The sequence below is a fragment of the Sphaerodactylus townsendi genome, linkage group LG05, assembly GCF_021028975.2.
Source record: "Sphaerodactylus townsendi isolate TG3544 linkage group LG05, MPM_Stown_v2.3, whole genome shotgun sequence".
Classification (NCBI taxonomy): Eukaryota; Metazoa; Chordata; class Lepidosauria; order Squamata; family Sphaerodactylidae; genus Sphaerodactylus; species Sphaerodactylus townsendi.
Window position 1 is genome coordinate 15,372,025 of NC_059429.1, and position 27,607 is coordinate 15,399,631.

Here is a 27,607-nt window from a genome sequence, read left to right on the forward strand (position 1 = left end):
AACCAGCCTGCACAGAAATATCCCAGCTGGAAAACAGAGCTCACTCCAAGATCTTGCAATGTCGAGAGCAGAGGTAATTTTGGTTCTAAAAGCTGAAGGCGTGCTTGATGTTGCGAGAAACCCGCTCCTTTGTTTCTGTCAGCCACTCTGACCTATTGAGAGGAAGTCAATTCAAAGCAGGGACTCATACAGAGTTTCAACAGAGAGCTTCCCCTGAAGGCTGGTAATTCTACTGAAGGAGGATCAAATCCTGGTGCGGAACCAGGAAAAGATGTTTAGGCCAACATGACAAACTATGGGAAGAAGCAATGGGCTGCCCACTGGAGAGGAGCTGAGGAAATCCTCTGCATGTCTGAATCAGTGAGTGACTGAATGAACCAGGCTTATCTGGTACAGAGATTAGGAGGCAAAACCCAGAGATCTCTGCAAGGAACTTCCTCTGTGGAAAAGCCAATAAATAACGTATTGGAGTGTTGTGGGGTTCTGGGCTGTACGGCCATGTTCCAGTATCATTTTCTCCTGACGTTTCACCTGCATCTGTGGCTGGCATCTTGAAGAGGCCAGCCACAGATGCAGGCGAAATGTCAGGAGAAAATGCTACTGGCACACGGCTGTACAGCCCAGAAACCCCACAACTTCCCAGTGATTCCGGCTGTGAAAGCCTTCGACAATACAATAATGTATTGGTTTGCAAGAGGCCTGGGCTGGGCTGGGCTGAGAAGAGCTGCACAGGAGTGCAAAACCAGCCAGGAAAACTTTCCCCAGAACTCCAGCAAAAATTATGGCGCTTCAGGTGCCTCAGGGGTCTTATTCAGAGAGCTTTTCCCTGCCTTTTTGGTTTCCCCTTCCTTTCCCTTGATATCTATCTTTGCCCTCTTCGGCATTTCAAAAGTAGCTTCTGCTTCCTTAGTCTTATCTGCTTCTTTCACTTTTCCTGCTTCTGCCTCCTTGGTTTGCTCAGGCATCTTTGCCAATTTGGGCACAGCGCTCACTGGCTGTGGGGGCGTCGCTATCTCCTTCCGCGCCCCAGTTGACATGGTGGTCTTGTCTCCATCCTTTGGGGCTTTCTTTTCCGTCTCTGGGCCACCCAGCGTGGGCATTTCCTCCATCGTGACCTCCTTGGTGCCAGCTGGCAATGCTCGGAAGGGCCCCACGATCCAGTTCAGAGGTGTGTTCTGCCTCACATACTCCACGAGCATGTCCAGAGCCTCTCGTGCCTTGGCGATCTGCTCGCGGACCTGAACCAGGATGTTGGACGGCAAGTCTCGGAAGGACTTGGCAGAGGAGAAAGAAGCATGGAGCTGGCGCACGTTGCCGACTGCTTGGTCCACTTTCTCCCGGACATGGCCAGGAAGGCCGTCGATACTCGCCATCAGCCGAGAGTAGGCAGGGCCCAGGTCTCGTGTGATGAAACGAAGCAAAGCCAGAGTGCGCGATTCAACCTGCAGAGAGGAGATAGAGCATCAGAGATCACATGTAGACATCACACTAACAAAAGGAGGAATAATGTCTGTGCTCCCTCTAAGGTGAGTGTTCTGAACTGAGCAAAGGGCTGGGCAGTCTGGGTACTCAGAGGGTTGAACTAGACCTGTGAAGACATCTGTTTAAATCTCCACTCAGCATTGAAGCTCATGCCTGGGGGCAAGTTGTACTTTCAGTCTGAACTACCTCACCGTGTTGTGAGGATGAAATGAGGGAGGGAACAGGGTCGGTGACTCGGGGTTGGGAAATTCCTGAAGATTCTGGAGGTGGAGCCTTGGGAGGGTAGGTTTTGTGGAAGGGAAAGAGCTCAGCAAGGATACGATGCCATAGAGTCTACCCTCGAAAGAAGCCATTTTCTCTAGGCTCATCATTTGTAATTCTGGTAGATCTCCAGGCCCCTTTTGGGCTGATCATTTGTAATTCTGGTAGATCTCCAGGCCCCTTTTGGAGTTTTATAAGTCTGAAGAGAACCACGTATCCTTGGGTGCAAGATACAAGGGCCTGCAATGTTGATGCCAACCACTGGTGCATGAATTGGCAAAGGCCTCTTTCCCCTCTGTAGTCTGAGGAGCAGCTGAGGCTGTGGGCTTCAATCTGAGTGCCATAATAACCATCTCCTTCATAGCCAGAACCCACTTAATCATCTCATCTGGCAACAAGGCCCCTCCCCATTGTATGGTTCAGCCACTCACTTCTAGGCAAAGGGCTCCAACTCACCAAGTATGAACCAAGAGAAGCTTAGTCCAAGATCCTCTGATATGCAGCTCATCTTCGTCTTTGAGTTAGGAGAGAGGCAAATCCTTCCAAAGCCTCCATTGTACTTCATAGTAGGGGAACTAACTTAAAGAGCCCTTTGCCCACTTATTTTGCATGTGAAAAAGCAGCTAAATAGCATCCTAATAACTGGAACACCGTGGGGTCAGCAACTCAGGTGGAGTTTGGATTAGGCCTCTGGGAACTAGCCAGCTATCCCTAATTTAGGCTATGCTACTGGGCAATTCAATCTTGCATGGCATTCTTTCCACTAACATGGGCAAATCACAGAGATGCTCATATGCTGGGCATAATGGGAGATGTCCATTCTCTGTTATCTGTCCTCAGCAATAGGGTCCTCAGCAACATTAGCCACAGTAACAACGTGTCAGACTAGGATCTGGGGAACCCAGGTTCGAGTCCTCACTCTGCTATGGAAGTTTGCTGGGTGACCTTGAGTCAGTCATACTATCTCAGCCTAGTTTCAGAGGGTAGCTCTGTTGGTCTCTTGTAGAACAGCTGGATTCGAGTCCATTAGTACTTTCGAGACTAACAAGAGTTTCAGGGTATGCACTTCAAGGGCCAAGGTTCTGTTTGTCAGACATAACCCCACTGGCTCTTTCTAAACAATTCATTTAAAAAGTTTTGAGGCAGGAAATAAAATGTTTCCTCCATGGAGTTCTGCATGGTTTTTACACCCAAATGTTTTATTTCCAGCTTCAAAACATTCTAAAGGAATCCCCTTTTAAAACGATTCTTGAGGCTGAAAGGTTTTTTTAAAATGGCTTCCCTGCCGTGCATATCTCTTCAAAACATTTTCCACACCTCTCTACCTTCCCTGAACTTCCTCCTCAGTGCCATTTTGTGAGCTCACTCTTGGTACCCCAGCCTGTGTTTTAATCATTTCTTTTGAGTTTCTGTGAGGTTTTGTTATTTTGTGGGGCTAATCTACAAGGCAAAGTGTGGAGAATCGCAGCACGAAGCTGTGAAGCATGGAAGCATTGATTAATCAACAAACTAAAAAAGGGGGGGAAGTCACCAGTGGCATATTTGCCTAGGGACAAGGGATACCCCTCAAAGGGTACCCCTTGTCCCTGGGCGCCACTCTTTTGGTCACGTGGGGAGTGCAAAATCACCCCCCCAGGTGACCAGGAAGATGGCAGTGGGGGGGGGGGGGCGGAGCTGTACGCCCTTGACCTTGTCCATGTCAATGACGACATGGGCAGGGTCAAGGGCGCTCAAAGACGACGAGGCAGCAGGACTTCCTGCTGGCTCTGCTGGCTCTGCCCCCCCCCCCCGCTGGCTGGGCTCCCAGCTGGCAGCCAGCAGCCCCTTCTGCTCTGCCCTCCTGGCAGGCCAGAAGACACTGTGGTCCCCGGCCTCAGAGAGCTGCTTTTATAAGCACTGAGGCCAGGGGTGGGGCTTATGGAGGTGCCCTGCCCCCGGGGGCAGGGGCAGGGTGGCAGCGAGGGAGTGGAGCCTTGTCCCCAGGTGTTTGTGTGTGGGGGGGTGCCCAGAGACAGTTTGTCTCCAGGCGCCATTTACCCCTGGTACACCTCTGGAAGTCACGAAATGGCTCATTTCCAGGGGGTGAGTGCAAACAAAAGGGGGGGGGGGACTGAAAACGTTTTAGACATGTTGTGGGGAAAGGCCCCTGTGTCTCAGCCTAAACTACCACATTCTAAACTATCTCAGTCTCAGATTAAACCATCTCAGTAGGTTGTCATGACAATAAAATGGAGGAGAGAATAATGTAAGCTGCTTTGGATCCCCATTGGGGAAAAAAGAAGGGTATCAATCAGATAAATGAATAAATAAATGAACTTAGGTGCAAGACACTTCCATAGCCCTACTGAACATTTATTAAGAAGTACAGAAGTGAGAGATACCTCATTCTGTACATCTCCTTTGGCCTGACTTCCTCCAGGCTGCATCTGGGACCACTCTGACAAGACCTGGTGAAGTTTCTGTTGGGCCTCTTGGAGCCGCTGCCCCACACCTTGTTTTCCCGTCTCGATCTACCAAGGCACAGAACAGGCTCGTTAGAACAACCAAGAATGTTTGCAAAACATTTTAGAGAAGGCATATAACATACTAGCGGGTTGCAGGTCTATCCCCCAACAATGTGAAGGATTTTAGTTAGCAATACTCAGAACTTCTTTGATGAAAATCTTGGAGATGCACTGTTCATCAGAATCAACAACCTGAGGCTACAAAGGTCTCACTCAGTATAGTAAGAGATTTTCATATGTTCAAGGTTCCACAATAAAAGCTACTGGTGGAAGTTTCACTGTTGAAATAACTTCAGAGATTTTGAGGTCTCATATGGGTGAGGAAAGACCTTTGCCCAAGATTCTGAAAGAGCCTTAGCATGAAACATGGATGGTACGAGGCTAGATGGTCCACCCATCTGACTCCATAGAAGTCATCTTCAGATGTCCAGCTCAGGGTGAGCCCAGGCCATCTTCTCAGGCAGAGGCTCCAGGTCCAGTCTGTGACTCCTCCATTTAAAAGGGTCTCTGGTGTTGGGAAAGGCCATCTCTGATGTGAGGCTCAGAGAGATGTGCCAGCCCAATTAGTCCCATCTGGGGCAAATGGCTATCAATGCTGTCCTAAGCGGAGGGTCACTCTTCTACGCTCATTAAGTGGATTTAGAAGGATGCAGCTCTGCTTAGGTTGTTTTGCAAAGACCTGGTTTGGTAGCAGGTCCTTCATCTATGTGCATGCTGAAATGTATTCCTGATCTGCTGTTCTGTAGAAATACCCAGGAGAGAAAAGCAAACCACAAGAAACAACACAAGGTTGTTGTGAAAATAAAATTGGGACTGGAAGGGGGACCATATATGCCAGTGATGGCGAACCTTTTTGAGACCGAGTGCCCAAACTGCAACCCAAAACCCACTTATTTATCGCAAAGTGCCAACACGGCAACTTAACCTGAATACTGAGGTTTTAGTTTAGAAAAAATGGTTCGCTCTGAGACGTGCGTTACTCAGGAGTGAGCTTGGTGGTAGTTGTTGGCTTTGCTTTGAAGCAACCATGCAACTCTTTGAATGGGTGAATCATGACCCTAGGAGGGTTTACTCAGAAGCAAGCCACATTGCCAGCAACCGAGCTTACTCCCAGGTAAAGGATCGCGCTTTAGTTCTTTGCATGAAAATCAGTGGGGTTTAACAGCGCTTAACAGGGTTACCTACACTGCTTTCCCAAAACTAGGCCTTAGGTTTAATGCTAATAATTGAGCCCTGCGGCCCAGGCCAGCCTAGATATGTGTGTGTGTGGGGGGTGCCCACAGAGAGGGCTCCAAGTGCCACCTCTGGCACCCGTGCCATAGGTTTGCCATCACTGATATATGCCATCATGAGCTCAGTGGAGGAAAGGTAAGATAAAGATTTACCAGGGCAGACAGGTATATATGTATGTGTAAGGTGACCAGATGGTCACCTTTGTGATCCGGGACGGGGAAGCGGCCATGTGCGCATGCGCACGCGCAGCAGCGCATGGGCTTCTGGGGGTTGCCGTTTGCCGCCCTGTGACAGGGCGGCAAACGGCAAGCCCCAGAAGCCCGTGCACGCGGCCGCAGGAGCGCACAGGCTTCTGGGGATTGCCGTTTGCCGCTCTGTCACAGGGCGGCAAAAGGCAAGCCCCAGAAGCCCGTGCGCTCCTGCGGCCGGGTGCACGGGAGGCTGCAGCACTGCCTTGCGCCCCAGAAGGCAGTGCAGCAGCCTCCAAAAAATCGGGACAATTTGTAGAACCCGCAGGACGCGGGACAAATTGTTTAAAGGCGTGACGGTCCTGCCAAAAGCTGGACGGCTGGTCAGCCTATGTATGTGCCTTCAAGTCACAACTGATTTATGGTGACTCCAGCCTCTGCAGAGCCTTCCTTGGAGGTCCCCCTTCCAAGTAACAACCCTGCTCAGCTTCTGAGATGTGACAAGGTTGGGCTGTACTATGTCACCTTCCCTTTGTCTGTGAGGTAAGGATGGCTAAAATTGGACTTACCAAGTTAATAACCAGCTGAAGTTGCAAAAGTATATTTTGAGTGCTTTCTTTAAGGTGATGAAGCTTGCTGAGGGAATGCAGGTAGGCCCGATGGCGTACTTTGGTGGATAGGGACCCCAAACGGATGAAATAACTTTTCTGGCCGTCCTTCGTGGCAGCCTTCTTTGAACCTGGTACTTCTGCAGCCAGCTTTTCTGCAAAAGAAGGACAGAATAGCATCAGTGTGGAGCTGGGAGCGGTGGCGGGCGCCTGTAATCCCGGCTGCCATGGAGGCTGAGGCCGGCAGATTGCTTGAGCTCAGGAGCTTTGGCCTGCAGTGGACTTTGCCGATTGGGTGTCTGCACTAAGTTTGGCATCAATATGGTAAGCTGTGGGGGGAGTCCAAGGAGGGGTGAACCAGCCCAGGTCAGAGACAGAGCATCAGTGCTGAAAGGCAGATAAAAAGCAGCATCTGAAAGACACAGAGGCATTGTTATCAAGCATCCAGCTCCCTTCTTACCCAGCTCTTCCTGTGTCACAGGCAGGAAGTGATCCACCATTCTCTCTGACTTCTCCATCATGGCGTCCAGTCCACTTGCCACTATCTGCTTCAGGTAGTTGATCAGCTCAGCGGTTTGTTCGTTGATGTTCTCTGCGGGTTTGTATGGCCGGCCGGCCATGATATCCCTCGTTCCCTGGGCAGCTTGGAGTGCAGTGCCCACTGTTGAGGACACCAATGACTTGGTCAAGTCAACACTGTCTTGAACAGTCCCTTTGGTCAAGTTTATGATGTCGCCCATTCTGTTCGTCATGATATCTTTGGCCCCGAATGCTACATCTTTAGCAGTATTCACTGTGGAATTCACCACCAACTTGGTTAAGCCAACGCTATCTTGAACGGTCCCTTTGGTCAAGTTAACAATGTCAGTCACTCTATGGGTCATGAGATCTGTGGCACCAAATGCAGCCTCTTTAGCAGTATTCACTGTGGACGTCACCACTGACTTGGTCAAGTCAACACTGTCCTGAACAGTCCCTTTGGACAAGTTGACAATGTCGGCTACTCTATGGGTCACGAGGTCTGTGGCCCCTAATGTGGCTTCCTTGGTGGTGTTAACTGTAGAATTCATCACTGACTTGGTCAAGTCAACACTGTCTTGAACTGCCCCTTTGGTCAAGTTGATGATGTCGCCCATTCGATTGGCCATGAGATCTGTGGCCCCAGTTGCAGCATCCTTAGCTGTGTCCATCGTGGAAGACATCACTGACTTGGTCAGGTCCACACTGTCCTGAACTGTCCCTTTGGTCAAGTTGATGATGTCGCCCATTCGTTTGGCCATGAGATCTGTGGCCCCAATTGCAGCATCCTTAGCTGTGTCCATCGTGGAAGACACCACTGACTTGGTCAGGTCAACACTGTCCTTAACAGTCCCTTTGGACAAGTTGACAATGTCGGCTACTCTATGGGTTACGAGATCTGATGCCCCAAATGCAGCTTCCTTGGCAGTGTTCACTGTGGAAGCCACTGCTGACTTGGTTAAGTTGACACCGTCATGCACAATATCCTTGGTGATATCTACAGCTTCTGCCACTCTTTGGGTTACTATATCTTTGGCTCCTGAAGCAGCATCCTTGGCTGTGTTGACCGTGGAAGAAACCACTGTTTTGGTTAGATTGCAGCTATCTTCATACAGCTATAGGGTGTGGGAAGAGAAGCCACAGAAACACAACTCAGGTAAAAATACAAGAAGACCTTTAAGCCCAATGTCTTGCAAGACTGTCTATGTTGCTTTGGAAAGCAAGAGACCTACAGATCAAAATCTGACCCCTTAACTCACTGAGTCCCCAAGGATGCTGATCAGAAGAAGGGATTGCAAGCTACTTCACAGTGGGATATCTGTACAACCCAGAATCCTCTTGGCCAGCAGAAACAAAAAATCCCAGTGAAACCCCATTCCAGGTTGCTGTTTGATGGCCTACTGATGGATTACTACTAGTTTAAGATCTCTATAGGCATGGCTTTGTTTTACACACTTCTTTGTAGTGATGGTCTTGGTGTATCTTTTATTTCTAATTTTATTGTTGATGTTCAGATTTTTGTATTCCCACCCCCCACCCCCCGCCCCCCGCCCTGTTAAATGATATCTTTGTTGAATTGTTTTCTGAGCAAGTATCTGGAGATGAGACTTATAATTTTTGTTATATACTGAGTTTACCAACTCTAGGATGAGAAATTCCTGAAGAGTTTTGGTTGGAGACTGGGCAGGGAGGGTTTCAGGAGGGACTTTAGTGGGCAATCATGTCATAGAGTTCATTCTCCAAAGCAGCCATTTTCCCCGGGGGAATTAATCTCTGTCAGCTGGAGATCAGTTGTAATTCTTTGAGATCTCCAGGCCCCAACTGGAAGTTGGTAACTCTCTTACATGTACACATCTTTGAAATAAATTAGCAGAAGTCAGCACCTTTGCTGAAACTCCACAGACTACTGGGAATTCTGTTGCCAATGCAGGCCACCATAATATTGCCCTAACCGATGAGCTGCCTATCTGACCTCATCCACACAAATGCACCCTCCCATTTAAAGAAAATATCAATTCATCTTTAAACCATGGAATGGACGGTTTAAACAGGCATTAGTATAATAGTGAGCCTACATCTTCTGAATTCTGCTTTCCACTGAGCCAGTCTCACGTAGAAGATAAGAGTTCTGGATGGACTCGGGACCAAAATTCAAATCAGAAGACTCTTAAAATTTTATGGGCAGGGGCGTACCAGGAATTTGTGTACAAGTAGCTAAGTTTTTCTCCTCTGCTATGAAAATACAAGATGAGATAATATCTGGCATATAATTTACTCAGATAACCTCTAGCCCTTCTCATTGCCTGATAAACTAGGTTGAATGATATATGTAGAGCAGTGGCATAGCGCCAAGGGGACAGGGGGCGCGCAACGCACCGGGTGCACACCCCTGCAGCGGCGTGATGAGGGCGTGGCAGGGGTGCGGGGCACACATGTGCCCCAGGTGGAGTTCCCCCTCGCTCCGCCCCTGATGTAGAGATAGTTTCAGAGGGCAGCCAGGTTGGTTTGCAATAGAACCACTAGAGTGGAGTCCAACAGCACCTTGGAGTATGTGTGTTCAAGAGTCAGACTGTCATCAGATCTGACAGAGGCAGTGTTGACTCTTTAAAGCTCATACCCTGAAAATTCTGTTGGTCTCTAAAATGCTACTTGACTTCAATCTACATATAGAGATACAATTTGTAGGGAATTAATCTCAAACTATCCCTGAGAAAGCTGAGAGCAGGGACTGTTTCTCAGCCTACCCTTCTTCACAGGGTTATTGTGAGGACAAAATAGGGGGAAATGTATAATGCCCTTTGTCGTTGGAGGGAAGGCCAGAAAAGGGTATACGGTGAAAGAACTTACCTGAGTGGGTTGCTGATGAAGGCAGGGCAGGGTTTCCTCTATTCTCTCCAGCCTCTCGTTCAAGTAATTGTTCGCCGCTGAAACTAGGCAGAAATAGATAGTTATGTGTTTTAAAACGCCCCACTTTGAACTGGATCAAAAGTATAATGACTTCTCTCTGTGTGGATTTTGGCAATGGTGGGTTTGTGGTTTTCCCCCCTAACGTTTATTAAATGCCCAAAATCTGGCTCTCATTTGGGTTCATAGGACATTTCTTCTGAACATCTCCTTTGGAGAAGCCAAGTTAGTCAGCAGCTGAAGAACAAAGTCTGTGGTCATTCCTGTACAGAAATTAAGACCCATAAAGATGATATTATTCTTTTGTCTTGCTTGCGAAAGAAAGCTTTGCAAGACTTGGTAGGAACGGTAGACAACTCAGGTTTAGCTAAGTGTGTCGCTTGCAAAGGAGTGAGGTATGTTTTGAAGAACTTAGAGGAAACAACCAACTTAAGAATTTTCAAAAACAATTAAGCTCTTTGGACACTAGTTGTTAACCGTGGTGGATATGAAAGTGATAAGAACAATAGTAATGTTTTAAACTAGAGGGAGGGTAGTGGCTTTAAAATTGGGTGGGTGTTGGTCAGAGACATGGCAAAGCTTAGATCCCAGGGATGGTATACGTGTTTGCAGACATCTTAGACGTAGCCATGGGGACCAGAAAGTTATTTAACCCTCTGCAAGATGGGCTGTGTCTGAAAAACAAGATACAAATGTAACAAACCCACCCCATGCCATAAAATTTAATTTGAAGAGATTCTGGTTTGATTTGATTTGAGTGAGGGGTGGCATGCAAGGGAGGGGAGGAAAGGGGAGGGGGGCCAGCATCTGAACCTGGCCCACCCACCCTAGCGGAGGGAGGGAGAGGGGAGGAGTGGCATGCAAGGGAAGGGAGGGGTGGCATGCAAGGGAGGGGAGGAAAGGGGAGGGGGCCCAGCATCTGAACCTGGCCCACCCACACTAGCAGAGGGAGGGGAGGGGTGGCATGCAAGGGAGGGGAGGAAAGGGGAAAGATACAAGTGGAGAGAACAGAAACATTAATTTAGTTTAAGAGGGCAGCCATGTTGGTTTACAGTAGAAGAGCTAGATTTGAGTCCTGTAGCATCTTAAAGATGCAATAAGATGTTTGGGGTATGAACTTTCAAGAGGCAACACCTGGCAAAGAGAGCTTTGACTCTCAAAAGCTGATACCATCTAAATTTTGTTGGTCTCTAAGGTATTACTGGACGCCAGTAATTTAGTACACATGTATAGTATGTTAAGCTGCCCAAAACCTTTGGCATTCCAAGAAAGAGTCATAGAATCATAGGGGGGGGACCGTATAGGCCAGAGGTAGGGAACCTGCGGCTCTCCAGATGTTCAGGAACTACAATTCCCATCAGCCCCTACCAGCATGGCCAATTGGCCATGCTGACAGAGGCTGATGGGAATTGTAGTTCCTGAACATCTGGAGAGCCACAGGTTCCCTACCCCTGGTACAGGCCATCCAGCCCAATCCCCTGCTTAGTGCAGGGTCAGTCTAAAGCATCCCTGACGAATCCTCCCCAGAGCCAACCAGTGGGTGACGTTATACTCACTGCGGGGTGCTACATGGCTAAAAAACGGCTGTGTGCCCTTTATTGCGATCCCTACAGCCACTGCAGTCACTGTCTCAACCACATTGGCTGCCTTGTTGAAGTATGGATGAGTTTCTTTGGTCCGGTGATACAAGGAGGCGCAGAGATTGTACATGGCGCTGATCAAAGGGAGGCTGGCCACTCTGCTCACGATGCTCTGGACAAGAGAGATAATGACAGCTTTAAGACTTGAACCCAGAACCTCTTGCTTTTAATGCTCAGCATGGGCTCACTCATGCAGTATTTTAGCACAAGGCCAAGTCCTGATCCTGGTGGCATTTGCCTCTCTGCTTTCCCTCTGTTTGCTGAGGGCCCCAAGGTACACACTGAGTGGGAGTATTCTGCAGAGGTTTGTACAGCATCTAGCATCCAGTGGGTGTTTCAGCACTTGAACAGAATACTGACTGGACTATAGCAATGCATCAACTATAGGGCAGCCCTTGAAGACAGGTCAGAGGCCATACAAAAAAAGTGTAGTTATTTATTTCAGAAACAAACATAATGGTTTCTGAAGAAATTAATGATTCAGATGGCAGATTTATTTTATTGAAAATCAAATTGATTGATGACAAAATATATACCACTGGAAATCTTTACATACCTAATAATTCTAAATAACTTTTTGAAACTTTTCAACTAATGAACTTTCAGGAAGGTGAAGTAATTATAACAGGAAACATGAATGCAATCATAGATCCAAACAAGGACAGATTAAAAAAATTAAAGGAGGCAAACGTCCTAAAAATGTATCGTTGTACATGAAATTACTAAATTTAGTGGATTCATAGCGTGTTAAAAATCCAAATTTAAGAGATTATACATTTTACTCAGACAGGCATCAATCATATTCTAAAACTGTCATGTGTTTGATTTAAACAACATTACTGATTAATCTAGACGAGTCCAAAATAAAATCAAAGATTTATGCAGATCATAGCCCAATTGAAATAACATGGCAGCCAACAAGAAAAGGAAGAAGGAGGTGGAGATTAGAAGATAACCTTCTATTGCAAAGAGATATAGCTAAAAAATGTAAAGATTTGGAGGAATTTTAAAAAATAAATAGACCTGAAAGAATGTCCAGCACAATGATCTGGGAGACAAGCAAACCATATATGAGAGGAAAATTAATAGCAATTGCTGCCAAACAGAAGAAAGACAAGATGGAACAAAAACACAACATTGCAAATAGAATAAAAATCTTGGAGGAACAACGTAAAAAGAGACTGGATAAAAAGACAACAAAAGAAATAAAAATGCTTTGGAATCACCTAGGTCTACTTGAAACAGAAGGAATGCAAAAGAAGTTGATATTTTTGAGGCAAAGAACATTTGAACATGCAAATAAACCAGCAAGATTTCTAGCACATTGCCTGAGAAAAGAAACTGACAAAAGGAATATTACAGGGGACAAGAAGAATGGCAAGACTACCCACTCAGAAAAAGAGAAAAAGACTACCCACTCAGAAAAAGAGAAAAAGATGAGCCAGAACTACCACATCATATAGAGTAGACAAATATTGTTGTTAAGTGTGGATTACTGTGACCAACCCTGCTTAGCTTCCGAGATCTGATGAGATCAGGCAAGGCTGGGCCATCCAAGCCAGGGAATAAATTGTTATTTTATCATTTATATTGCAAGCTGCTCAGATCAGAGTCAGTCTTAGCCCATGGGCAACTGCCCCACCCCAGGCCCCGCACTGGGTCCCAAATCATCCACACTTCTGCTGCTCCAATGGGGGACAGGAAGAAGAGGAGCTGGATCTCACTCCTATTGATGCCTACTGTGTCTGGGGCTTGGGCCACTAGTTTGTAGTGGCAGCAACTAAGACAGATCCACTCGCTGTTTGGCCCTCACTGGGAGTGGCTCAATAGGCTGGTGGCCGTATTTCAAGGGCCCTATCTTGGGTTTCTGCCCAGGTCCTCTGAATTACTTAGTTCGCCCTCTACTCAGACATAGGCAGAGAGAGAGCAGAAAAATCAGGATATTAAATTAACCCCAGAATACATAGATGAGGTGGTGGAGTGGCATGTACTCAATAGAGTACTGTACAAAATAAATGAAACCATTCTGCAAATAAAGCACATTTGCATGTACTGCAACTTGGGGTCATATGCCAGTCCTCTATGGTGTCACTAGCCAGCTGCTGAGATCTCCCCTCTTCCAAATATTCATTTTCTTTATTATATTTTTATCTCAATTTGCAGCCAAAATTCGGCTCGCAAAGTGACTTCCAGGAATAAAACACATATAATTTAAGAAATACAAATGACAGGGAAAATCCAGTGAAATTGGCCTTCCTTTTTTGTTCTTCCTTGGATGGCAGCTGGATTTTATAAAATAATTTGCACATGCTTTTCAGACCCAGTATTAAGGACAGGCAACTTAATTTTTAACAGATTCTTTGGTAATATACTGCCCTCATAGGTTTCAAAAGGGCACATCTCATCTGCTTCCTAGTGGGTAGACCCCCTTGTCTCCCACTCCGAATCTTTTATTTTATCCCAAAATTTGGCCCTGGCTGGACTGTAGTACTTTCTGTGTTTGGGGGCCATGTGGTTTTCTTCCTGGCATGATTGCAGCATATGGATTTACCTACCAAATTCCTTAGATCTTCAAGATTATCTCCAGGAACTTCTGTGGCTGTGCCACTCGTGGACGTGTCTGTAACGGAAGAAGGAGGAAAACAGGAGCATGGTATGCTGGTCAGCAAGTGTTCATTTTAAAAAGGCTGTATTTTGGAGCGGGCCCTTTGGCCCTTCCATAATTATGGCCAACACAGGATTCCCAAGCACAAGGTTCTTTAACCCCTTCTTCCCCAGTGCGATCAACGGCTGAGATTTGGGCAGACCTTTTCTCCTGTTAAGCTCTTCTGGGCCTCCTTTTTTGCACAGGCCAACGAGCAGCTTATGTGTATAAGATGAAATCTGATGGCCTATTTTGATGATATCTGTGAGAAGTAGTTGGCCTTGTTGCATCTCACTCTGCATGGGAGATAAAGGCTGAGTATCTTAATAAGAGAACCAGTGTGTTGTAGCCATTAAGAGCAGCAGACTCTAATCTGGAGAACTGGGTTTGATTTCCTGCTGTTCAACATGAAGACGGCTGGGTGACTTTGGGCCAGTCACAGTTCTCTCAGAACTCTCCTAGCCCTACCAACCTCACAAGGTTCCTGTTGTGGGGAGAGGCTGTCATTTTAAGCCTCTTTGAGAATCCTTTTGGCAGAGAAAAGAAGGGCATAAAACCCAGAAAAGAGAGAGAGAGAGAGAGAGAGAGAGGGATGTGAAGGGTGTGTTGTTCTTTGCAACTCATATAAGAACATATGAAGAGCCCTGCTGGATCAGACCCAAGAGTCCATCCAGACCAGCATCGTGTCTCCCATGGTGGCCAACCACTTCCTCTGGAGGGCCAACAACAGGACATAGTGGCCAAGGCCTTCCCTGATATTGCCCTCTGGCACTAGTTTTCAGAGGTTGACTACCTCTGAATGTTGAGGTTCCTTTTAGTCACCAAGATTAGTAGCCACTGATAGATTTCCACAACCCTGTCTAATCCTCTTTTAAGCTACTTAAGGCAGCATCCATCTTCTCACCTGTAATCTCTGGAAAAATCTCATGCAGAGAGATAAAAGGCCATTGGTTGACAAAGGTCCACCTACCTACACTTCATATCTAATGAACTGATCGTGGCTGGAATTGCTCACACAGCTTGTTTGGCAACCTGTTGCGCCCCATATGTGCCCTGTGTGTCTCGGTGCACCCATTTGTTCTGACAGAAAGGGCAAAACCTGTTTTTCACTACAGTTATTACTCCCCCACACTCCAGAGACTGAAATACCTAGCAGGGCATTTCCCAAAAAAGCGAGTCCATCTCTCAGAGCATCGTGTAGACCTGTGGTCTCCAAACTTTCTCAGCTTGTGTGCACCTTTGGCATTATGGCGTGATGGGCACAGCCACAAAATGGCTGCTTGAAGCTTACCTTCAGTTACACAGTGCAGATCCATATGTTGTGGCCAAAGCAACATTTTTTAAAAAATCTGCACCACAAATCAAATCACCAGGGGCCAATCAGAAGTCAAACTGGGCAGAAACCCCACCGATCACCACCTACTTTGTAAAGACACTTGGTGGATATCAGGAAAGTATTGGTGGGTGTTGTGGCACTCCCAGGCACCTTGTGTTGTAGGAAAAACTGGAAGGCAACTGCCAGAGCCAGGATCTGCTCAGCAAGGGCATTTAAATCAAGAACCTCCCCCCCCCCAAGAGAGATTCATCCTTTCCCCCCTGAATTTTGGATGGCAGGCTTGGTACAATGGCTATGGAAAAGGAAGCCCAAATGCAGCCTCTTTCACATCCAGACAATTCACAGTGCGAATGAGATTCAGAGGAGGTGTAAAAATCCCCTTCCTATCTTAAAGCCGTGGCACAGTGAAGCTCAAGATTTGCACACAGCCAGTCCCAAGTATTATGCCTGCCCTCTCTTCCTTCTTGCATTTAATTATTTCCTTGCTACATTAATAATAAACACAATGCTTAATAAGGAGAAGACTTTTAGTGCCATCAAGGCTCACAAGGGTTTATTCGAGCGGTAGTTTTTTGCAGATTAAAGCCCTGTGGAATAAAATCTTGCCAGTTTTCAAGCTGCAACAAGACTCCCGTGCGGGCCTTTTGCTAACCTTGTAGAATTATAATTCAGGGTGTGTTTGTGGCTCGGCAGCAGCCAGAGTTTTTTTTTTTCAAACTGACAGTGCTGCGAACTGTTCCTTGCCTGTGCTGTAAAACTAAGGAGGGCCATTTGTAGCACCAGTCCTCATAGACACGGAGGTCAGTTCCAACGATGTGCGAGCAGGAAAGAAAATGTAGTAGTCGCAGGTTTATTTGCACCCGCTGTGGCAACACAACACAATGCACAGCTCTTGAGGGAACAATGGAATTTCCAGCAAAAAAAAAGTTGTGTGGTTTCATGTAATTTGTCAGAACAAAATACCTTGTGCTATCCTTTGCACACTTGGAAAAAATAAGGAGATATAATCACTTTCGCTCAGTGCCAGCGGAAAGCAAGGGATTATTTCATTGCTTGGGCTTGTGCAAAGATGGTGACTTATGTGGAAACCTTCCGTGGGATCCAACCAGGGTGACATTTTTAATCTCAGGATTAAAGGTTAACACCGATTGAGACATGATTTATGTGTCTATTTTTTTAATGTGTTCCTAGCTGTTTGTAACTGTGCTGGACTAACAAACAGATTTTAAACACCGTTAAATATGGAATAAGAAATTATTCTCGTTAAAGATAACACCAGCCCAGCATTGCAAGCCAGTGTGGTGTAGCCATTAAAGTGTTGCCCACAGATCTGGGTTCAAATCCTCACTGCCCCATGAAGCTTTCTGGATGACCTTTGGATAGTCACTGTCGCTCAGTCTAACCCGCCTCATAGAGTTGTTGTGAGAATAAAATAATGGAAGAGTGAACCAGATATACTGTCCTGAGATCCACAGTTCTCAAGGGACAAAGCTCCATTTACGTTTAATCACTTGATGAAGGAAAATAAGATTTGTGTTGTTTTGCAAGCTATAGTAGGGTTGGGTAGGTCTCTGCTTTAGGGCTTGGAGTCACTGCCAATCTGGCTCAATAACCATTGCACCACATAGTCTCTGATCCACTGACAGAAACATGGGTCCTAACCCACCCTGGCCATCCTTCACTTTTCTTTTGAGGCCTGGCCTCCACCTCTCAGTTTGATATTTGGCAACGAAGAGGGCTCAGGCGGCCTTCTGATTGTGTAACCTTACCATGTAATGCGATTCAGCTGACAGCATGAGAAAGGTGGGCGGATGCAAAGGGCGAGGCAGAGACAGCTGACCTGTGGCAATGACTAGACTCCCCACCCACGCCAGACTCCTACCCTGCTCCAGTTAAGAGAATGGCACAGAGAGCAACATTAGATGATTAAATCGTATTTCACGGACTGAGTAAACTTTTGATCAGCATGATAACCTTTGCAATACTTTGTGAGCAAAAATCTCTACGTAGGGTTGCCAGGTTCCTCCCAGCCACCTTCAGGGGTGGGGGTGGGGGGTAGGGTTGCCAATTCCAGGCTGGAAAAATCCTGGAGATTTGGGGGTGGAGTGTAGGGAGGACAGAGATCTCAGAGGGGCTCAATAGAGCCCACCCTCCAAAGCAGCCGTTTTCTCCAAGGGGAACTGATCTCTGTAGCCTGGAGATGAGCTATAATTCCAGGGGATCTCCAGGTCTCATCTGAAGGTTGGCATCCCTACCTTCCCAATGCTCATAACAAGGATCAGGAGTTGACACCTTCCCCCCCACCCCCCATTCACTTTGCTATAAATGTCCCTGTAATGAGAGCCAGAATGGTGTAAATGGTATAAGTCAGGGGTCTGCAACCTGTGGCTCTCCAGATGTTCATGGACTACAAATCCCATCAGTCCCTGCCAGCATGGAAGCTTGATGGGTGACATTGGACCAGTGACATACTCTCAGCCCTGACCCTTGCTAATATTCAGATGGGAGACCTGCAAGGAAAACTGGGGGTGTGGAGCCGGGCAGACTACCCCCTAACATCTCTTGCTTTGAAAACCCTACGGCCAATTGGCCATGCTGGCAGGGGCTGATGGGAATTGTAGTCCATGAACATCTGGAGTGCCAAAGGTTCGCCCCCACGGCCCTACGGGATTGCGATAAGTCAGCTGTGACTTGACTGCAAAAATAAATCATGATTTATAAGCCGGAAGGACGATGGTTCGTTCTTGTCAGCGTTCCAAAACAGTCCGCAGCATTTGCACTGTGTGAAATTACTGGCTGGGAGACCAGGGACTGACTGGGTGTGAAATTACTGCGCTGACCAACATGCTTACTAGAGACAAGAAGCAGAGCTGTTCTATTTACCTTTCAGAGATTTGCTTTCTGGAGACTCCCAGGAAGGGAGTTGGATTTTGAAGAATGGCAGCGTGGTTATAACGTAAGACTAAGCTCTGGAAGTCTTGGGTTCAGTTCCATACTCTGCCATGAAGCTCATCAGTCAGCCTTGAGCCTGTCTATCTCACCTACCTCTTAGAGTTGTTGTGATGGTAAAATGTAGGAGAGCAGAATGACGTATGCCTCTCTGAGTTCATTGGAGGAAGGGTAGGATGAAAATGTACTAGTTAAGTTGGTCTTCAGCATCCAAAGAGCATGAGATGTCCTTACATTCTCCTCAAGCAATAGGGGAAGAGAATGGCCTCTAAAATGGGAACTAGTCAATATGTGGCCTCTCCTTTCCAGCCTGACAAGTCAATAGGAGTATAGTGTCTAGATTGAGGGATGTAATTGTACCTCTCTATTCTGCATTGGTTAAACCTCACTTAGAACATTGTGTACAGTTCTGGAGGGATATTGACAAGCTGGAACGGGTCCAGAGGAGGGCAACCATGGTTAAACGTCTAGAATCCATGCCTCAGAAGGAGAGACTTAGGGAGCTGGCCAGTGGTGGGATCCAAAAATTTTAGTAACAGGTTCCCATGGTGGTGGGATTCAAACTGTGGCGTAGCGCCAATGGGGCTAGGCGGGGCACGACGGGGGTGTGGCCGGGCATTCCGGGGGCGGGCATTCCTGGGCAGGGCTGTGGCAAGGACGCAGCCACTGCGTCAGTCCTTGGGCGGGAAACGAATGCACGCAGGCGCAGGCTGCCACGCACACCGGTGCACCTCCTGCTAGACTGCTTCAAGTTCTGCGTGCTACTGCTGAGAGGAGGGGAGTAACTAAAGCAAAAATCACGTGGCAAAATCACCAATTAGTAACCCCCTCTCGGCACACACAAATAATTAGTAACCTACTCTCAGGAACCTGTGAGAACCTGCTGGATCCCACCTCTGGATATTGACAAGTTGGAACTGGTCCAGAGGAGGGCAACCATGGTTAAAGGTCTAGAATCCATGCCTCAGAAGGAGAGACTTAGGGAGCTGGCTATGTTTAGTTTCGTGAAGAGAAGATTAAGAGATGACATGATAGCCATGTTTGGATATTTGAAGAGATGTCATATTGGTGAGGGAGCAAGCTTGTATTCTGCGACTCCAGAGACTAGGGCCAGGAGTAATGGTTTCAAGGTGAAAGAAAAGAGACTTCACCTAAACATCAGGAAAAGCTTCCTGACTGACAATAACGGCTGTTCAGTAAAGGTAGACAGTTGAATGCACTACTTCGGAGTGTGTTGGAGTCTCCTTCTTTCAAGATGGCCATCTGTCAGGAGTGCTTTGATTGTGTGTTCCTGCATTGCAGGGGGTTGGACTTGATGGCCCTTGGGGTCTCTTCCAACTCTATGATTCTGTTCTCTGGAGGGACTTAGAACAGAATCATAGAGTTGGAAGAGACCCAAGCTATGGGAACTACACAGCATGTCTGTCTCTGTAGATCCCCCCCCCCCCCAAAAAAAAAAAATCTTGAAACCAGAGCATCTTTTGGGAGACTTACACCCGAGCTGAAAGAAAGTGTCATGGGAAAAGTATGCAGACTTTTGAAAAAGGAGACTGCATTTAAGTACTTCCACCTTTGGGCCAACCTCCCTCAAATGTTAGGCCTTGTTGACAATTATTCAGTGACTTGCCATCAATGTACTTGGTACAGTGAGGAAAACAAAAAATGTTTTAATACAGGAAGAGCCCTGCTGGATCAAAACAAACATCTACAGAGATCAGTGCAGTATAATGGTTATAGCAAGCATCCTCAATGCTTTTGGGTCAAGAGGCACTTTTGGAATTGTGACACATTGAGGGGGGTGCAGACACAAAATGTCTGCCACAGGAGACAGAGGCTCCTTCCACACATGCAGAATAATGCACTTTCAAACTGCTTTCAGTGCTCTTTGAAGCTGTGCAGAATAGCAAAATCCACTCACAAACAGTTGTGAAAATGGTTTGAAAACGCATTATTCTGCGTGTGCAGAAGGGGTGGCTGCTGCAGCTTCCCCTCAGCCACACAGTAAAGATCGTTGTGTTGTGGTGGCAGCTGCTGCCGAAGCAATGTTTTAGAAAATCTGCACAGCCAATCAAATCTCCAATGGCCAACCAGAAGCCAGGTAGGCCAAAAGCCCCACCTGGTTCCACCTGCTTTCTGAAAACTTTTGGCAGGTGCCAGGAAAGGTGTCAGTGAGCATCACGGTGCCAGGGGTGCAGATGGGGACCCGGTTTAGAGCACTGTATCTGAGAGATTCGTGTTCACACATCACCAATCTATCATGAAGATCAGTAGATGACCATGGGCCAGTCTCTTTCAACCTAATTTGGGGCTATTGGGAGGGTAAAATTGGGTGGGAAAAGCTATGTACTAAGCTTCCGGGAAGAAGACCGAGTGAAAATATAATAGATAGGCCTCTTTCAGTCACTCTTGTCATTAACAAGTAGCCATCAGCCAGTTGGTCCAATAAGCTCACAAAAACTCCTCTTGGTCCAATAAGCTCAGAAAAACTCCTCTAACACCGCACTCCTGGTGTTAGAAATATACTGCCTCTGACCATGGAGGCTTTGAAAGTCACCTTGGCTAATAGGACAGACCTATGGTTTCAATCTTACAAGTCAAACATGGAGGTAACAACCCTGTCTCTTGTTTGCCATTCACCTCTCAGCATCAAGAGATAGAACAAGGTGGCTCCAATTAGCTATCCTGTTTACCAGCTATTGATAGACCATGACTTTGTCTAGTCCAGGGGTCTAGCCCATAACCCATCTCCTCCCCTTCCCACCAGGTCCATACACTGACTTGTTTGGTTGTGGTGGAGGAAGGCGGCCGCCTGGCACCAGGTTACATTGTCCATATATGCCTCTGCAACTTACCCCTGTGCTTCCCAGGGTAGTGTTAAAGAAGATGTTAGAAAGAGCTAGGGGCCATGCTGGCAGGGGCTGATGGGAATTGTAGTCCATAACATCTGGAGTGCCAAAGGTTCACCACCACGGAGCTAGGCTGACCATCTGAGTGGTCAAACACACCCTTCCTACTGAGCCAAAGAGGTACACGAGAAATAAAAACCTCTCCCAGATCAAAACACTTGCTTTATTTAACAAGATACCTGTTGCTGAATCTGAAAGCAAAATATCAAACAGAAGGATAAAATACCAAGCAATGTCGCTGCTGGGCCAGCTCTGTGAAAGGGCATTTGTGGCACCTTTGGGAATATTTGATTGCAACTGAATGCCACTGATGTCCTTTAGGGCCCAGAGTCAAAAGACCAGCTGTCCACCCTTCTGCCTGAGAGCAAAGCAACCGATTCCCCTTCTGACCAAACAGGATGCAGAAAGAAGTGTCCAAGATAAATCAATTAATTGGGAAGCTCCTAGTTCAGTGATGGCGAACCTATGGCACGGGTCCAGAGGTGGCACTCAGAACCCTCTCTGTGGGCATGTGCAAACAGACACCCCTCCCCCCACACACACACCTTGGCTGGCCTGGGTCACTGGGCTCGATTATTAGCATCAAACCTAAGACCTAGTTTTGGGCAAGCAGTGTAGGTAACCCTGTTAAACCCCACTGATTTTCATGTGAACTAAAACTCGATCCTTTACCTGGGAGTAAGCTCAGTTGCTGGCAATGGGGCTTGCTTCTGAGTAAACCCTCCTAGGGTCATGATTGACCCGTTGGAAGAGTTGCACGGTTGCTTCAAAGCAAAGCCACCGACAACCACCAAGCTTACTCCCGAGTAACGCACGCCTTGAAGCCAACCTTTTCTAAACTGAAACCTCAGTATTCAGGTTAAGTTGCCGTGTTGGCACTTCGCAATAAATAAGTGGGTTTTGGGTTGTAGTTTGGGCACTCGGTCTCGAAAAGGTTCACTATCACTGCCCTAGATCAAATCCTGCTTTTGTCACTCAGTGGACTCGTCTTTTCATAGTGATACTCTTGGAAATAGCAGATTTGATAGCTGTTAGGACAGTGAAACAGGGACCCTCACAGGTTCAGTCAGGGTGTCTGCACAGCAGAGCTGCTATCTAGAGATGCAGAAAAATATTACTGTGTAATTAAAATTAAAAATCACCCTTTACACCCCAAAAAAGCAGCTTGAGCATGCCTAGGAGATATAAAATGTAGGCAGGAGTTAGTTGGGAGGAGGAAAATAGAAGGATAACTGGTCTGGGGTAACTGGTCTGTTTGAGCTCCTGAGAGCTTACAGCAGGGGTGTCCAACACTGGTGCCCCAGATGTTCATAGACTATGATTCCCATCAGCCCCAATTGGCCATGCTGGCAGGAACTGATGGGAATTGTAGTCCATGACCATCTGGGGCACCAGAGTTGGATACCCCTGGCTTACAGGAAGGGGAGATTTGGGCTGAGGAGAAATCTTCCGATATTCTTCTTAGGGCCCCCAACTCGCTCAGATAACACTGCTTTACAGAGCTCGATCTTGTCAGACCCTGGAAGCTGAGCAGGGTTAACCCTGGTTACTATTTGTGTGGGAGACCACCAAGTCCAGGGTCGCTACGCAGAGGCAAGCCTTGGCGAACCATTTCTGAATATCTCTCGCTTTGCCCGTAAGGTTCCCATAAGTCAGCTTTGACTGATGGCGAAACACGCACACGTATACAACAGAGCGTTTAACTAAAGCTTTGAACATGGGATAATACGATTAAAATTTCTTCTCATTACCATAAGCAAGTTGAGTCATCTCTGTGTTTGCTCCATCACCAGGAGGATAATGATAGCTCGCAAAGATGGGAGGCGGCTGCAAAGTCGGGAATGCAAAGATGCCTTCGGAGGTGGCAGGCATCACCTGTCCTCCTACTTGGGGTTTGTGCCAGAGAGTAATTCCGGAACGAGTGTGTCATTTTCTGTCCTGACCCCATTTACGTGCAGTGCTCATTGCTGTGCCCCAATTTCCCTCTTGGGGAGGCTTTTAAAGACTGCCTTCATTTTTGTAAGCCCGCACAAGGACGCATTGAAGGCCTCAGAAATTCCCCTTTTCCCCACTCGGGTTCTGTAGAAGTTAACTTTCTGTGCGTGGGCTGGGTTGATTACATTTTGGAGCCTGGTTTTCAGACAACACCTATCTTCCAGAGCCGCTTGTCGTAATGATGATTAGAGGTTTTAAAAAAGGTGGTTTAAGGCACTGCACGAAAATGACACAGTCTTGTTCTCAGACTCCGCACCAGTCGGAACAGGAAAAAACGCGCTGTACGCCCGCTGCCACCCAAATTTAATGTGTGAAAAAGTGCAAATTAAATAGCACATACACCTCATGCCATCTACTAAGTCAGCGGTTCTCAACCTGGGGGTCGGGACCCCTTTGGGGGTCGAACGACCCTTTTGCAGGGGTCGCCTAAGACTCTCTGCATCAGTGTTCTCCATCTGTAAAATGGATAAATGTTAGGGTTGGGGGTCACCACAACATGAGGAACTGTATTAAAGGGTCGCGGCACTAGGAAGGTTGAGAACCACTGTAATAAGTGTGAAGAGAATATAAAACACAAGAAACATGAACATATAAATCTAACTGCAGTATCTCCTATTAGTGCAATTATCTATATATAATGTCCTATGAATAGTCCCATATGTGAATCATCATAAGAACATAAGAACTAGCCTGCTGGATCAGAGTCCAGAGTCCATCTAGTCCAGAGTCCATCTAGTCCAACATTCTGCTACTCGCAGTGGCCCACCAGGTGCCTTGGGGAGCTCACGTGCAGGATGTGAAAGCAATGGCCTTCTGCTGCTGCTGCACCCGAGCACCTGGTCCGCTAAGGCATTTGCAATCTGAGGTCAAGGAGGATCAAGATTGGGAGCCATAGATCGACTTCTCCTCCATAAATCTGTCCAAGCCCTTTTTAAAGCTATCCAGGTTAGTGGCCATCACCCCCTCCTGTGGCAGCATATTCCAAACACCCATCACACGTTGCGGGAAGAAGTGATTCCTTTTATTAGTCCTAATTCTTCCCCCCCAGCATTTTCAACGAATGCCCCCTGGTTCTAGTATTGTGAGAAAGAGAGAAAAATGTCTCTCTGTCAACATTTTCTACCCCATGCATAACTATATAGACTTCAATCATATCCCCCCTCATCAATGTCCTATGAATAGTCCCATACGTGAATCGTCATTATCAAGGAATTGCAGTTGTCATATCTCTATATATAATGTTGAAAACATCAGTAAACTTGCTCCAAAAATGATGTGAAACACATTAAAGTTTGGTGGCAGCAGGCGTGCAGTGCTTTTTCCCCCCGTTCTGATTTTGTTATGTTGCACCCGATTCTCTTCTTGTTCTCCACGCCAAATACAAAAAAAAAAAAAAAAAAAAACCCACCAAGGAATTGGGCAGTTGGATTGATGAAGCCAGAACTGAAAAGGGAATGATTAGCATGGTTGGATCCCCGACTGGGATTGACTGACCTCACTAGGATGAACATACTGCTCCCCCTTAACATGGGAATGCCAGCTCCTTGGTCAGGTATACACTTGGACACACTTCAGAGCCATTGAAACAGAGCCCTCTCAGGTTCCCCAAGACAAATTCTGTGCAACTTACCTTCACTCATCCTTCCCCTTCTGTCCCTTGTCGCCTTGCAATCCTCCCTTGGGCTCCCGAAGTACCTTCAGTGCAAATGTTACTTTGCATGCCTGTTAATATAGGTAACTGTCAAAACATGTGATGGGAGGGAGCCTGGCTTAGGAGTTCTCCAATCGCAGAGTGCTGCATGGGTGGCCTGTTGCAACCCTCAGGAAAAGCAACCTGCCATTCCAGAAGCCAAGCTACCTGCTACACCTGTGATTACTGCTGCCTGGAACAAAGTGTGCCTTCTCCACTGGTTGCCAGCAGGGGGAGCCCACCCCCACCCTCCCATAGTTGAAACAGGATTGGTGTTTAAGCTGAGATTTTGAGTCCAGAATGGGACCCCTAGGCACATAGGGTTACTAACTCTGTGTATTCCTGGAGATTTGGGCAGTAGTCCCTAGAGAGGCTGGGGTTTGGGAAGGGAAGGGACCCCAGTGGGATATAACGCCACAGAGTCCACCTTCCAAAACAATCATTTTCTGCAGGGGAATACATTTTAGTAATCCGGAGATCAGTTGTAACACCATGAGATCTTTAGTCCCTACTTGGAAGTTGGCTACTCTTGTGTGCAGTGCGAGGGCTTTTAATTTTTTTCCCATGCTTACTTCTTGTAATAGGCACCCATTCTTGCACAAAGACATCATGACATCATCGTTATCAAGATGAAGAATATTGCACTGGCCACTGGCCTTCACAATAATTACACAACACATTAAAACTATAACTCAGTGTTTGCATATATATAAAAAGGGATACGGTAAAATTAGAACCTTGCTGTTTTGTTTGGTCTCTGATCTTTTTGGCTGCCTTGTGCAAATAGCAGTATTCTTTCAGAAACATAGTGATCAGTATCAGACAACAATTTTAAAAATCAGTTTATCATGAGTGGACAAATCTGGCCTATTAGAAGAAGAGTTTGGATTTATATCCCCCCTTTGTCTCCTGCAGGAGACTCAAAGGGGCTTACAATCTCCTTGCCCTTCCCCCCTCACAACAAACACCCTGTGAGGTAGGTGGGCCTGAGAGAGCTCCGAGAAGCTGTGACTAGCCCAAGGTCACCCAGCTGGCGTTTGTGGGAGTGCACAGGCTAATCTGAATTCCCCAGATAAGCCTCCACAACTCAGGCGGCAGAGCTGGGAATCAAACCCAGTTCCTCCAGATTAGATACACGAGCTCTTAACCTCCTACGCCACTGCTGCTCCTGGCAATAACCTATTGATGTACTCGCTCCTTGGACCACTGTAAAGGTGGCAAACAAGCACATAGAGCTATAAATCTCCAACCACCCCAGCTCCACAAATACGAAGACATTGAGAGGCAGGGATGTGTACAAAGCTATCAGTTCGCATTGCTAATGGCATAGGATGAAATCTCAAATAGGTGAAAGCCATCCTTGCTGCTTGAATTAAGGTCACTCAATACAAGGTTCTGGTATGATTCCTTTAAAAAATTGAACCCAGGGGGGCTACTTTGGATTGTTTAATTAAGTCACAATCTATTATTATTATTATTATTATTATTATTATTTATTATATTTATAAACCGCCCTCCCCCGAAGGGCTATCACAGCATCATTTTGGAAGTTCCAGTCACCGTGGCTGCAATCTTTGAGGTAATTTCCTCAGCCCTAGGAAGCAGCAGTGGCGTAGGAGGTTAAGAGCTTGTGTATCTAATCTGGAGGAACCGGGTTTGATTCTCAGCTCTGCCGCCTGAGCTGTGGAGGCTTATCTGGGGAATTCAGATTAGCCTGTACACTCCCACACACGCCAGCTGGCTGACCTTGGGCTAGTCACAGTTCTTCGGAGCTCTCTCAGCCCCACCTACCTCACAGGGTGTTTGTTGTGAGCGGGGAAGGGCAAGGAGATTGTAAGCCCCTTCGAGTCTCCTACGAGAGAAAGGGGGATATAAATCCAAACTCCTCTTCCTCTTCCTCCTCTTCTTCTTCATTAAGTCACAATCTATCACAGCATCATTTTGGAAGTTCCAGTGACGGTGGCTGCGATCTTTGAGGTAATTTCCTCAGCCCTAGATGCCATCAAAGTCTTCAGGAGCGACCAGCTCTGCTGGGCAAGAGAGTCTTGTTTGTTCGCTTCATTTCCCAACCAGTGTTTTAAAAGTATCGCATTAATGCGGGCCCTTATTGACGGCAGCCCCAGTTCTGCCCTCATTAGAGCTGCAGGTGACCCTCTTGGGAATGCGAGAATCCTCCTCGTACACGGATTCTGCAATCTTTCCAAGCTCCGCAACACTTGGTTACTCCACCCTCATATTTCAGCGTCATATAGCATAGATGGAATTACTCTGCTGACAAACAGTTTAATTGTTGCGTCTACTTGGCAACCTCCCTTTGTGTAAAAAAAAAAATGTTATTATCGTTCCCATGTTTTTTTAGACTCTAACAGAGGCCAGGTGAGACTTCCAGGAGAGAGTTTCACTAAAAGTTACTCCCAAATATTTATAGAAGCTACATGGTTCAGTAGGGGTGCCCAAGATACTCCAAGCAGATTTCCTTGACTGTCACCTAAATACCATTTCTTCAGTTTTGGAATAAATTATATTTAACCCCTTCCTTACAGTACAGACCTAAGGTATTAAATCTTTTGAGACCTTTTATAGATTTTTGAAATCAGCACCATATCGTCAGCATACAGTAGTATGAGTACCTGTCACAGACAGGCCCTCAGGAACCAAGGATAGTCCGCACACAGGTCTCAGCAGGTTCAGACATTTAATGTGCACAGCGCATGGAATCCACAAGAAACAGTAACCTGCAAACCAAAA

The 27,607-nt window shown here is 46.8% G+C and overlaps 1 protein-coding gene across 1 annotated transcript; it reads right to left on the reverse strand.

Annotated features, from left to right (window-relative positions):
• Positions 1–645: 645 nt before the first annotated feature.
• PLIN3 (perilipin 3) lies at positions 646–24,861 on the reverse strand. Its single transcript, XM_048495932.1, has 8 exons — positions 24,800–24,861; positions 13,895–13,959; positions 11,256–11,451; positions 9,643–9,725; positions 6,737–7,910; positions 6,238–6,431; positions 4,125–4,253; positions 646–1,442 (listed from the first exon to the last, which is right to left on the reverse strand). The coding sequence occupies exons 1-8, from the start codon at positions 24,807–24,809 to the stop codon at positions 780–782; spliced, it is 2,514 nt and encodes an 837-aa protein (XP_048351889.1). The 5' UTR covers positions 24,810–24,861; the 3' UTR covers positions 646–779.
• Positions 24,862–27,607: the final 2,746 nt, after the last annotated feature.